General features: G+C 39.9%; 2 protein-coding genes across 2 annotated transcripts; one reads left to right on the plus strand and one right to left on the minus strand.

Moving 5' to 3' along the window:
• Positions 1-1,299: 1,299 nt before the first annotated feature.
• On the minus strand, positions 1,300-1,813 carry LOC121758376 (calcium-binding protein PBP1-like). The gene has a single exon (XM_042153787.1). The coding sequence runs from the start codon at positions 1,725-1,727 to the stop codon at positions 1,368-1,370; it is 360 nt and encodes a 119-aa protein (XP_042009721.1). The 5' UTR covers positions 1,728-1,813; the 3' UTR covers positions 1,300-1,367.
• A 2,711-nt stretch (positions 1,814-4,524) lies between these two features.
• Positions 4,525-9,494, plus strand: LOC121757165 (26S proteasome non-ATPase regulatory subunit 13 homolog A). Its single transcript, XM_042152675.1, has 6 exons — positions 4,525-4,820; positions 6,856-7,302; positions 7,978-8,058; positions 8,425-8,621; positions 8,721-8,820; positions 9,071-9,494. Exons 1-6 carry the CDS (start codon positions 4,671-4,673, stop codon positions 9,254-9,256), a joined length of 1,161 nt encoding a protein of 386 aa, XP_042008609.1. The 5' UTR covers positions 4,525-4,670; the 3' UTR covers positions 9,257-9,494.
• The last annotated feature ends 4,199 nt before the right edge of the window (positions 9,495-13,693 follow it).

Genomic DNA, 13,693 nt, shown 5'->3' on the forward strand with positions numbered 1-13,693 from the left:
GGCGTTACAGAAGTGTACGTGTGTCATCCGACAACTCGCTACTGGGCAAACGGCCGACCTCTTCGACGAGTATTTGTATGTCGGTGAGTCCACTGGAATCCTTTGTCTTAAAAATTTTTGCAAGGGCGTTTGTTCAGCTTTCGGTGATGAATTCCTTCGGGCACCCACCACCGATGATTGTCAACGGTTGCTTCGTCTTCACGAAACATTCCATGGCTTTCCCGGTATGCTTGGCAACATTGACTGCATGCATTGGAGGTGGAAGAATTGCCCGACTGCTAGGAGGGGGCAACACTTAAGCGGCCACAAAGGCAGCGGCCCAACACTTATCCTTGAAGCCATCGCCGACTACCGCCTATGGATTTGGCATGCATATTTCGGTGTTGCCCGATCCAACAGCGACTTGAACGTGCTCTATTCTTCATCCCTCTTCAATGATGTGTTGAATGGTGTAGCACCGGCGATCGACTACACTGTCAACGGAAATGTATACCACATGGGTTACTATCTCGCCGATGGTATCTACCCAAGGTGGTCGACTTTCGTGAAGACGCTCAGCAACCCGCAAGACCCGAGACGGGTTCTTTTTGCGCAGCGTCAAGAGTCCGCGCGGAAAGACGTTGAAAGAGCCTTTGGGGTCCTTCAAGCCCGATTCAACATTGTGAAGGCCACGTCTCGGCTGTGGTACGTAAAAAATATCGCCGACATCATATATACGTGTATTATCTTACACAACATGATTATAGCCGACGAAGGACCTAGGGCGGCTAGCTTTTACGACGAGGATGAAGCCGGAAGCTCAAGCGCGAGGTCTCCCCCACACCGAGGTGTGCATACGACGGTGGGTGAGAAGATCAAAACAAGGCACACAATGCGCGATACCCGAACCCACGTTGAGCTACAAGAAGACCTAATCAAACACATGTGAGCGAAATTCGGCCACGAGTAGTAGGTTTTTTAATTTTATGAATTTAATTATGTAATTTTTAATTTTTAGGTGTTTAATTATGTAATTTTTAATTTTTAGGATTTTAATTATGTAATTTTTAATGTATTTTGTAATATTATTCCGGGTATTTTTAATGCATTTTAATTTTGTGGAAATGTTTTTATTTAAATTGAATAATGGAATGATGAGACCCTTGTGCTCGTCCTTGCGAAAGAACACAGATGAGGGTGGTGAGCTCTTGCATAAGAGGAGGCAGAAAAAAGTGGGTCACACATCTGTGCTCGTTATCAAAAGCACGGATTTAGATGCTCTAAATGAAAAAAAAGTAAATACAGTAAAATTTTAAAAAATACGCATCAAAATGTTAATCGTATTAAAAAATAAACTACACAGATCCAAATACAAAATGTGAGGTAAGCTAATCGAAGTCATGAAACAAGATATCCGTAGCATGATCCATGAGATTGGGGCTCAATCTCAACATCAAAACACAAAATTCCATCTGATTGAGACAGCCGTCGCCGTCCAAATCTCCTTCCTCCAACATAGAGCGCAGCAGCTCATCATCATCATCATCTTCAAATCCCAACGCCGCCGCATTGTTCTTCAAGCTGGTGAATGTGATCATCTGGTTGTGGGAATCCATGAGCAGCTCAAACCCTTTGCACAGCTCATCGATGAACCCCTCCGCCCCCAGCTTCTCCACCATCGCCGGAAAATGATCCTCGAACACCACGCCGACGCCATTAAAATTGTTGCCTTCTCTCTTCTTATCCATTTTATAATTGCGATTGTATGCAATGATTAATGAGAGAGGTTGATTGAAGGGTTTGATTTATATAGACAGACGTGGTAAAAATGTGTGGAGAAGGAAACTTCGCAATTTGAAGAATGGCGCCGACTTCGAAAGCACTGTTCAGATTGGATTCTGTTTAAACTTTAATGCTACCATTATTGTAGGGGAGATGGATCGTCTCTCTCTCTATTTCTCTCTCATAAGAGAAAGCAACTGTTTCGTTGAAGTTTCAGGGAAACGAAGAGGCGATTAGGCATCGTGCATAGCATTTCCTTCTCTCTTCCAAATCGGTTTCTTAATTTGGTGTATATTCTAATCTTTATTTTCTTTTCATCAATATCAAATCATTGTTCCAAACATATTAAACTAACTTACTTATATAATCATATAATATTGAATTCCGATTTAGGAATTTCGGGCGACACCTGTATTTGCCTGTCAGACTTTGCAATCCCTCAAATAATAATAATAATAATAATAATAATTTGCCTGTCAGACTTTGCAATCCCTCAAAAAATAATAATAATAATAATAATAATAATAATAATAATAATAATATAATACTAATAAATAATTAATTTTTAGTTTACAACTTAATTTTGATTTAACTTTTAGTTTAATTTCAATATATTTGATACTCTCTTCGTCCAAGAAAGTTGAGACAAAATTTTTGGGCATGGAGATTAAGAATTTATATTAAATAAATAGAAGAGATGAAAAAAGTAGGAAATATAAGAGATAGTAAAGTAATTGATAGAATAAAGTAAGAGTGATTATATATTTTGTCTTTTGTTAAAAAAAAGAAATGAGTCAACTTTGATGGAACGGACTAAAAAGAAATACGACTCAACTTTTTTGGGACGGATGGAGTACTACATTTCGTCCCATTTTAAGTGACATATTTTTCTTTTTGAAATGTCTCCGTTAAATGACACATTTCTTAAAATAAAAGCATCACTTTCTTTAATTTTTCACATTTTTATTTTGTCATGTTTCCACTTAACTTACAAAACAACATTACATAAAATCTCGGGTAAAAAAAATTCAATTTAGAGTAGGATGGAGTGATTAACGAAGAATCCAAAGTGAAAAAGTATACCCCCTCCGTATTTTAAAAATAACAACTATTTTCATTTTAGTTTGTTCCTTAAAAATAACAACTTTCAAACTTTCTATTTTAAGAAATTTTTACACCCATATATATCAATTTATTTATCACTTATACCACTAATAAAGTGGACCTCATAATCCACTAACATTAATTTTTCTCTCTCTCTCTCTTACGTTACCACTTTTTTTTCCCTCTCTTGTTTTACCAATTTTTCTCTCCATCTCTCGTACTTTAACAAATTGTGCATTAAAATCTTTGTAGTTTCAAATGATTTTATTTTTAAAAACTAAGGAAGTAAAAATTAATTATAGTTTTGTAGAGAAGTTAGGCCACCCTCAACGCGTCACGCGGGTAGCTCGTAACCCGTCATGTCGGGACGAGACGGCGGCGAGACGCGTTGCAGCGACTCGTCTCATCCCCAGCCCGCCGAGACGGATGGCGAGCCGTCTCGCCACGCGCCAGCGCGACATGGCGCGCTCCGGCGCCATGCGTGACGCCCACTCGCCGACCCGTGAGTGGGCATCGTCACGCTGACGCAATAAATCATTTTTTTAATTCGAATTAAAAAAAATAAAAAATAAAAAATCGAAAAACGGTAATATTACCGTTATTATTACCGCTTTTTCTTTTTTTATTTTATTTTTTTACTCTATAAATACTCCTAATTCATCCTCATTTCACACACAAATACAAATCTATTCTTTCCAAATCATCTCCATTTCCTCTCCAATTTTCATCTATCCTCTTATCACAAAATGTCCGGCGACGGAAACTCTGGCGGTGGCTGCTCCGGCGGGTTTGACATCAACGCGTTCGGCGACTGGGGGGCATATACAATGTCTTGGGTGGTGGTTCCGGTTCGTCGACGCTGGGGGTACCAACCACCCCATTTTGATGTGGATGCAAATGCCCGTCCCTCCGCCCCGAGGTATTCGCAGGGATTATCCCAGATTTGGGAGGATTATTCGGCTGAACCCACTCCGGAAGGAGACCGAGCCGAATCAAGCCAGGCGGGCTTGGGGGCACCCTCGAACTCTCTAATGTCCATGTACACGACCGCCACAATGGCGGACACTTCCCGCATGACGCCTCCCCAATACCAAGTCTATCTTGCCAGAATTGAGTTTATGGCAAGACAACTTGGTATTTCGCCTCTAAGTGGCTTCAGTGCACCTCCACCGCCTTCGGGGGATGATTCGCCGGTGGAGTAGTTTTTTTTATTTTCTATAAAATTGTATTTTAAATTATGTAATTTTTATTTTTTTAGAATTTTAATTATGTGGTTTTTTTAATTTTTTTGAATTTTAAGTTGTATTTTTTATTTTATGTTGCTATTTTATTTTATTTAATGAAGTGTGTTTTTATTAATTGAATTTGTTGGAGATAAAAATAAAAAATGAAATTGAATGAATAGTAATTTAAGAGACGGTTAAGGGACGGATAAGAGATGGAGGGTTGCAGGTTCTGTCCCTTAGTTAAGAGATGGAGTGAAAAAGTACAGTGAGACTAAGAATAGTAATTTAAGAGACGATTAAGGGAATGATAATAGACACCTTTGAAGATGACCTAAGGATTTATATGGTAGGTTTTAAGGGCGGTGGGCTTGTTTAATAGCCTAGCCCAGAATAGCAGTCTACTCAAATTCAACCCACTTAATTCGTTTCTTTGGGAAAAAGAAAGAGAAAAATAAACAACTTAGTAACATTTAAATTTGCATATAAATCTCTAATCCTTCATTTTCTCTTTCACTCTCTAGAATTTGATACCGGCGAAGCACCACTGTCTCGTGTAGATTGGACGGCAGAAACAATTCGATGGCGGCTTTGCAGTATTTGGAATCCCTGCGGAATGCACACCCTGAGCTGGGCGAGTGGTACAACACGCTTTCAGATCTGTACCAGAGGAAGCTCTGGCATCAGCTCACGCTCAAGCTCGAGCAATTCGTCACGCTCGCCGTGTTTCAGGTGCCGGAGCACGAATTGAGCTTTGTTAATCAACAACTGTTGCTGTTTTTTCGTCTTAATTGTGTTATTGGGTATTTGTTTTGGTTTCGGTTTCTGTTTTGTTCCGCGTAATGAAATAGTGAATCTTACCTTTTGCTTTGTGTTGAAGAAATTATGTTGAGTTTTGGGCTAAGGGGATGGGGTTTTGTTGTTAGGGTTTTGTCAACGGTGATGTTTTTGAGGGGATCGAAATTTTACCATGTGTTGAATTTTCACTCACCTTCTGTCATGTCAAATAATCAGGAAGTTTTCTAGAAAAAACCCAGGGAAATGGACCTTATATTAAGGTTACGTATGGGAATGATTTGGTATTCATCTATATTAGCTTAGTGGCTCTACATTTTGGAAATTGCCAAGGAAAGTGCTAGACTTGCTTCAGTTAATAAAGTTGAAGTAATTACTAATATAATACTATGTACTTATTTAAAATAGTCAGTTGGCAAATACTGCTACTCATGTCCACGAAAATAGTCTTAGTAGTGGATGACACGGGTGTTAACGCAAAATTGGTAAAGTAAGAGAGATAAAAGAGAAAAAGTGATTGATGCATTGCTAAGGGGAAATGGAACCAACTTCATTAGATAGAGAAACTTACCATAAATGGACAGTCTAACTTTGGTGGACGAACCAAAATGGAAAACATGACTGTTTTTCGTGGACGAAGGTAGCATTTGTTAATTGACTTATCATTTCCAACTTAGAGATGCCCTGTCGGACAGGGTCTTTGCCCACGCTTACTGATTTGGAAACAATCCAAATACGTTCTATCAAGTTTCAAGGGTTCTATGTATAAATTACCAAGAAATCTGTCCGTGTGTTTCTTGCATGTCTGCTGCTTTGCATGCTATTTCATTACCAAAGGATGATGGAGTGCTGATACTTCCAAGAGCTCTAGAAGGAAACTGCACATCTTCTTCCCGACTCTGTTTACTTAGTACCGATTTAGTTATACAGTAGAGGCGATTTTACGTAGTACTGCTAGCGCTCTGTGCTTATGATATGGGGAAAAAAATATTCTTATGGGTGGTTGTCGAGAGGAATTGTTCCTTTTGCTGTCAATCATCTTTGAATAAAAATATTACGAGTACTATATTTTGAAAGTTGAAATGTTTTATATTACTTGCCCAAATCCCGACTCTCTTCATTTATGTGATTGGGTCCCTATCTTGCAAAGGTATAGTTTGATAATACAATTGTACGGCAAAGGTTTTCCGACGTATGGTATGTGCTTGTAAAATTTGATGATGAACATGAAATGTATATGCAAGTAGTTATGTTCATGCATGTACAACTAAAGTCGAAGAATTCTTAATTCAGTCAAAAGACTCAAAACCCATTTGCTGTTTCTACAATTCTCTATTTTGGATACAACTTTCAACTTTTTGGTTTTTCTGTAATGTATATAACAGCATTTACAAGACATCACTTGATTAGCTTTATTGTATTGAGTGGTGGTGTATGTGGCTAAACATTTTGTATTATTGCATTGATAAATTGTTCATGACCATTCTTTATGTTGCATAAAAGGTAGTCAATAATCCTACACTGTATGGATTTTTTCCTTTGGTAATCAAGGTTGTAAAGGAAAAGTAAAGCTATGTTCAAATGAGCATTTAGTTATCCGACCCAAGCATCAAGTAATGTGATGTCTGTTTCTCTGTAATCTGTCTGTCTTCTTTGTCTTAGTTTATATGAATGGAAAGTTCACTAGTAATAGGAATTATATCTGGATTCTGGAAGGGATATATTCCAGAGCTACCTCAATGTCAAAAGTACTATATTTATTTTGCTTAGGCAGCTACGCTACCGACTACATCATCTTCTTTTTCCTACTTCCTGCTGGTGTTCGGATTTACCTTTATTTGAGTGGATAACTGTTCATTCATCTCTTTAAAATTCTTAGTTTGCTTTGATTATTTTTCAACTTCTTTTCTGAAATTCCTGTTTCTCTAGGTGATTTGTATCTAATCCTTTTCTTTCTTTTGCCCAAATTCAGGCTGGGGATTCCCTAATCCAACTGTACCAAAACTTTATAACTGATTTTGAGACAAAGATCAATCTACTCAAGCTTGCCCATTTTGCTGTCATAGTTTCTCGCCAGTATTCAGAGAAAGATGCTGCTATATCATATCTCGAAGGAGTGATAGAGAAGCTCCGAACTACCAGTAAAGTACGGATAGAGGAGCCGATACTTTATATCAATATGCAGATTGGTTTATTTAAGCTTGAGCAGGGAGGCCAAAAAGAATGCAAGAAACTCTTAGAAGAGGGAAAGAGCACACTTGATAGTATGACTGATATTGATCCATCTGTTTATGCTAGCTACTATTGGATCTCATCGCAATATCATAAAGCCCGTCAAGAATTTGCTGAGTTCTACAGAAGTGCTCTTCTTTATTTAGCTTACACGTCAGTAGAGACTTTGTCAGACTCATTTAAGCTGGTACGTTGTTTATTTGGTTGGTGCTTGATTCATAACATTTTTTGATATGCGAAAGTGGAGCATTATGTTAGGTGGTTGTGCAGTTCACGTCGACAGAAACCCAAAACTCCCATATTACTCTATCAGCGGTTGTTTATAGTGATTTTACTTTTATAGTCAATTTTGTTCATAGAATTCAGATGAGTTATCTACCCTACCAAATATGCTTTTAGGATATTCATTGTGAACCTTACTATCAAACAATCACTTGTTTTACATAGATGAGCTGGTATGGTATTATACTTGCATAGTTACTGAAAAATGATAAAAGAATAAAAGTGACACTTTTCACGAGATGCATTGATCTTTCTTTAACTAGTGCAATTCCTCTCATGCTTTTGTGGTCCTTTCTGTTATGGAAATGCCTTGCTCTGTAAGTAGACAGTCACTAGTTTTACATAGACTAGGCTGGTATGTTGTTATGCTTCTGAGAATTCACTTGTCCTTAATTTTACATTCATATAGTATTATTTATCAGACTGGGATCATCAATAAAATGCATTTCGCAGTCTGTCAATCATAATTAGAATCATATGGAAATGCATGCATTTTCTGGTGCTCTAATAGTATGCTTCTTGGATGTTTCCACTAATGATGCCATTGCTGTTTAACTAACTGTCTTGTTTTGTTTTTTAGGATTTGGCATTTGACTTATCTCTATCAGCCTTGTTGGGGGAGAACATCTACAACTTCGGTGAACTTCTTGCTCATCCAATTGTAAGTAGTTTGTCAGTGCTGGCTCTGTGCTCTTGGTCAAAGCTTAATTTTTCTGAACATTAGAGAGGACATGTGTGCATCTATTGATAAATAGAAGTCAGTCTACCTTATAAATAAATACATCTTGAAGTCTAGACAATTTCGTGTATGTCTAACCTACCAGTCTAATTATTTGCTGCTAGGATGTATCCCAATACGCCTATTGATATTGTTGTGAGTAATTATATGAAGTAACATTGGGTAGTTAAAAACAACCCTCATGTTAATGACAAGACTGGAAAGATCTGAGCATGTGCCATTTTATCATTCCTTTCCTGAACACTTGGTTATAAGCTGATAATCTTTCCACTTCCGCAATTTCTGCAGATAAAAAGTCTTATGGGGACTAAAGTTGAGTGGCTTTACTATATTCTCGAAGCATTTAACTCTGGTGATTTAGTGCGCTATCAAGAACTGTGCCGTGTACATGGAGCTGCTCTGAGCAGCCAACCAGCACTAGTCCAGAACGAGAAAAAGCTTCTTGAGAAGATCAACATTCTCTGTTTGATGGAGATCATATTCAGGTGATTTTTTTTGCTTGTTATACGCCAAAGATTGCTGGTATAATGAGTTACGTTTCATCATTCTTTATCCTCTGGTATTAAAGAAACCTCTACTTGCAGCCGACCATCAGAAGATAGAACCATTCCGTTGGGTATTATTGCTGAACGAACAAAACTAACAGTTGAAGATGTGGAGTACCTTCTTATGAAGAGCCTTTCAGTAAGTGGATTCAGATTTTTTTTTATTTCTTATGGTAAACTTCCGTGATATGATCGAGAGCAGAATACAAATGTTCAGTTGACAAAATATCGCTAGAGTATGTGAAATGCCCTGGAGTTGGATAGAGTAATTGTCTTATACCATCACCCCAGAGTGCTGAACTTTGGTTGTGAATGTCACATCTGAATTCAGGATGTTTAACTTATCATCTCGGGGTCTAGAAAGAGTAATTTGTTTAATCTCATTGCAGGTGCATCTTATCGAAGGAATTATTGACCAAGTAGAGGGAACAGTTTATGTGTCTTGGGTTCAACCCAGAGTTTTAGGGATCCCTCAGATCAGGTCATTGCGTGACCGGCTGGACAACTGGGTGGACAAAGTACACACCGCTCTGTTATCTGTTGAGGCTGAGACGCCTGATCTAGTTGCAGCATGATCTTCTTAGCTCTCATTCCTTTGATTTCTTCTCTGACAATGTTTTCAGAAGGCCAAATCTGTTACTTCCACCGGGAACAAATCAGTTGTTGGCCGCTGCGTTCGGTTCTCTGGCAATGCCTGTATTTTCCTTTTCCCTTTTTGAGACAAACCTCTTTATGCGACTGAATATCTGTTTCCATACCCAAATATCATACTTGTAATTCTCATTTTAATATTTAAAAATCTTTTCTGTTGAACAGGATTGTTTAGATCGTATGGTAACTAAAGGTGTACGACTTTTTCGGCCTGATTCCGACCATGATATTGTGCAACTAAGCAAACAATTTGTCTTACCAAAAGAAGCACAAGATGAAAGTAAGAAAAATACACAATTAGTGGGTGATTGATACACAATTAATAGGTGATTGATACACAATTACATTGTCTAGGAATGGATTATTTCCTACCGTACACACGGTTGTAATGCGGCCTATAATAAGGCAAACCTAGTGATGATATGGCCTATATTAAGGCAAACCTAATAATGAATCAAATACACTGAAACATATTACAATCATATCAATTTTTAATATGGTATCACTAGCAGGTGAGGACTTAGAAAATTATCATCATCATCCATAAACCTTTCCCAACCCTTTGTACCTGCCAAACCAGCGAAAATCATGTCAGGCACAGAGGAGTTCAACTCCGGCGACATCAAAATCCAAACCACCGAAACATCAACCCAAAATGTGATGGTGTTTCCACCCAAATTAGCCGCACAATTCGCGGAATTCTTGAGACAAAGCAGCCTCGGATCTGCCTCTGCCTCACCAAAACCCAACACAGCACCAACAAATCATCACCCTCATCACCCAGAATAATTAGGCGGTATCACAGTCAACCCAAAACTGAACGGAGAGAACTATCCTCTCTGGTCCAATCTGATGGATCGAGGAATCGGGGGAAAGTGGTTGACGTCTCACATAGATGGAGTTTCAAGTCCCCCCGCCCGATCTGATCCTTTGTTCCCAAAATGGCAACAACGTGATCATTGCATATTCAATTGGATCATCAACAACATCGAGACAGACCTGATTAATGAGGTCTCGCAATATGAGACGACATATGACCTATGGGAGGGTCTCGCCATCACATACGGCAGCGGGGGTGACATGCTCCAGATCTACGACCTACATCGATAAACCAACACAGTCAGACAAGAAGGGATATCACTTGAAGCCATATGGAATAAGTTCCAAAGGCTGTGGATATCAATTGCTCGACGAGAATTGAAACCAATGCACAAACAAACACTACGGCTGTATCAGTTTCTCATCGCACTGGATGACAAATATGATGCAATAAAGAAGGAGATAGTTAGACGTGACCCTTTACCAATGGTGCGCGAGGCTTACGGAATTGTTCGTCGCAAATCGAACAACGACGCCATCCTTGGTGTTGGAACTGGAGGAACTGTGAAGGATGGAATCGACTCCGGCCTTGCTGTTGTCGACCGTGGACGCTCCAATTAGCCGCCCAACACCGCCAATCGACCGTGGAATCGACTCTCCGATGATGATAAAAGTCGATTAACGTGTTCCCACTGCGGCGGGAAGAAACACAGCAAGGATGGGTGCTTTCACCTCATCGGATTTCCCGATTGGTGGGATGATATGAAGAAGGCAACGGCTGCGCGTGCACTGAACAGAAACGGCGGAGGAAGAGCAGCACTTGCTATAACCGACCGGGCTGCCGACACCGGAACTCCTGTGGGTAGCACCGGCACAGCACGGCGGGAGGCAGCCGACGGAGGAGCAGCCCACACCGGCGACGAACTAGTCAGGGCATCGGCGGCTAAGGTTTGGGAAGGAGGTATCAATTTACCCCTTTTATACCCTGACTTTGCTGGAATTAAAAACAACCCCAAATATTCTGTAAAGCTAAATATGAACCCCAGAGCTTCCGGTATTCTTAGTTTGACCTGAAAAAAAATCCTTCTTCAAAAACCAACCACACATTTCCAAAAAATATTTAAATGAGCTCATCAGTTTCTGTGCTTTTGCAAATACAGCCCCAAATACCCCAGAATTGGAAATTGCCCCCAATATCCGTTGCCACAATAAATTCCAAGCCCTTGCACACTCATCAATATCCGAAAATCGACCTAAAGACTATGAATGGACATTTGACTGTGGTGCTACTGACACTATGTCTTATGAACCCACTGATTTTACTAATATTTCTGCTCCACATAAGAAGTATGTTCAGACAGCATATGGAAATATAATTCCAGTCCAGGGGGCAGGCACAATCAAGATCACTCCAACACTGCAGATCTCGAATTGCCTATATGTGCCTTTATTGGCACACAAATTACTCTCAGTTAATCATGTAACTAGAGAATTATAGTGCAGACTTCTAATGGAGCCAAATTTTTGTGTTCTACGGGATATCAAGACGGGGACGACAGTTGGGCATGACACTGAACAACAAGGACTGTATTATTGTACAAGATGGCTCAACCCGGTGCTGCGATGCTGACTCACGGACCAACAGAATCACAGGGTTGGCTTTGGCATTGTCGGTTAGGACATCCCTCCATAGGATACCTGCGTATGCTTTTTCCCAATTTAGCCAGTACTCAGTTTTCTTTCAATTGTGATACTTGTTTTTTTGCTAAGAGCCATGGACACTCATATAAGCTCAACAACTCTCGCATGGACACTACTTTCTCTTTGATTCACTCTGACGTTTGGGGTCCAACACCTGTTTTGGATAGCCTTGGATTTAAGTATTTTTTATTATTTATCGATGATTGCACACGTTTAACATGGATATACTTTTTAAAATCCAAACCTGACGTTTTTGAGAAGTTTACTTTGTTCTACAATCTTATGCACACTCAGTATAACAAGAAAATCAAAATCCTTAGGTCAGACAACGAGGGGGAGTTTGTTAACTCAAAAATGCAACAGTTTTTTTTCTAAAAGGGGGTTAGTACATCAAACTACGTGTCCACATACTCCTGATCAAAATGGGGTCGCAGAGCGAAAAAATAGGAAAATCCTAGAAATGACTCGAGCCCTTCTAATCGACTCACACGTACCTAAAACCTTTTTTCCAGAAGCCGTAGCTACCTCAGTTTACCTACTCAATCGGTTACCCACCCATATCCTAAACTTTAAAACTCCATTTGATATCTTCTCTACACAAAACCAAATTCCACCACCACTTACACTCGACCCTAGAATTTTTGGGTGATCTGTCTTTGTCCACATACCAAAACAAGACCGAACCAAATTCTTTCCATGTTCAGTTAAGTGTGTCTTCGTAGGATAGGGGATGGATCAGAAAGGATATCGGTGCTACCATCCAATAACCAAACGTCTTTACATTACTATGAATTGTGATTTTGTGGAAAATGAATATTTTTATGACCAACTTAGCAGTTAGAGGGAGGAAAAGGGTTCTGAACCCGTTAGTGACTCACTAAGTTGGTCCCCGAGCCCAAGTCCGGACCACCCACTTTCTTGCCTACTGTCATTGCCAAGTCTTGTGACAGAAGATGGTCCAACAGACGAAGCGAGCTACGGTACTACCGGGCCGTCTTCGTCCCTTGATCAACCATGCGAATCCAGTGACGTAGCCTCACCGTCAGACCCGCCTACGATTCTTGAGGTTAGTAATCCTGAGAATAATTCCATCCCTCAGCTTAATACTGACCATGTGAGACAGGAAAATAAGACAAGTGAAGAGCCAAGTGTGTGTGGTAGAATGTTTGAGCTGCCACCAAGAAGCACAAGGGGTGTACCACCAAAGAGATACTCACCTGACTAGAAGGGGAACAAAACAAAGTACTCTATGGCGAACCTCTCAGTTGGACACCTAACTGAGATGGCTCGAGCTTTTGAAGTAGCCTTGTATGAAGAGGATCTTCCATGATCGGCTGAAGAGGTGATGAAACATCAGCACTGGCGAGAGGCGATGAAAAATGAGATGGATGCACTTCTCAGGAACAATACTTGGGAAAAATGTAGCTTACTAGACGGGAAGAAACCAGTAAGGTGCCGATGGGTGTTTTCACCATCAAACGACGGGCAGACAGGTCTATCGAGAGGTACAAAGCACAGTTGGTGGCAAAATGGTACACTCAAACCTATGGGATCAACTATGAGGAAACCTTCTCCTCGGTGGCAAAAATGGATACAATCAGAACCTTGCTTTCAGTGGCTGCTTGCAAGGATTGGAAGCTGCACCAGTTTGACGTAACAAATGCCTTCCTACATGGAGAATTGAAGAAAAATGAAGAAGTTTATATGGAAGTCCCTCCAGGAAACTCAGAAGAATTCAGAAAAGGACAAGTGTGCATATTAAGGAAAACTCTCTACGGACTAAAGCAGTCCCCGAGAGTATGGTTTGGGAGGTTATCACAAGCCATGACCAAGTATGGATA

This window comes from Salvia splendens, chromosome 12 (assembly GCF_004379255.2).
Source record: "Salvia splendens isolate huo1 chromosome 12, SspV2, whole genome shotgun sequence".
In the NCBI taxonomy this organism is placed as follows: Eukaryota; Viridiplantae; Streptophyta; class Magnoliopsida; order Lamiales; family Lamiaceae; genus Salvia; species Salvia splendens.

Coding starts and splice junctions, on each gene's coding strand:
- LOC121758376 (XM_042153787.1), bottom strand. CDS start 1,727: ATGGATAAGAAGAGAGAAGGCAACAATTTTAATGGCGTCGGCGTGGTG.
- LOC121757165 (XM_042152675.1), top strand. CDS start 4,671: ATGGCGGCTTTGCAGTATTTGGAATCCCTGCGGAATGCACACCCTGAG. Junction 7,303..7,977: donor TGTCAGACTCATTTAAGCTG/GTACGTTGTTTA, acceptor TTTGTTTTTTAG/GATTTGGCATTTGACTTATC. Junction 8,059..8,424: donor AACTTCTTGCTCATCCAATT/GTAAGTAGTTTG, acceptor CAATTTCTGCAG/ATAAAAAGTCTTATGGGGAC.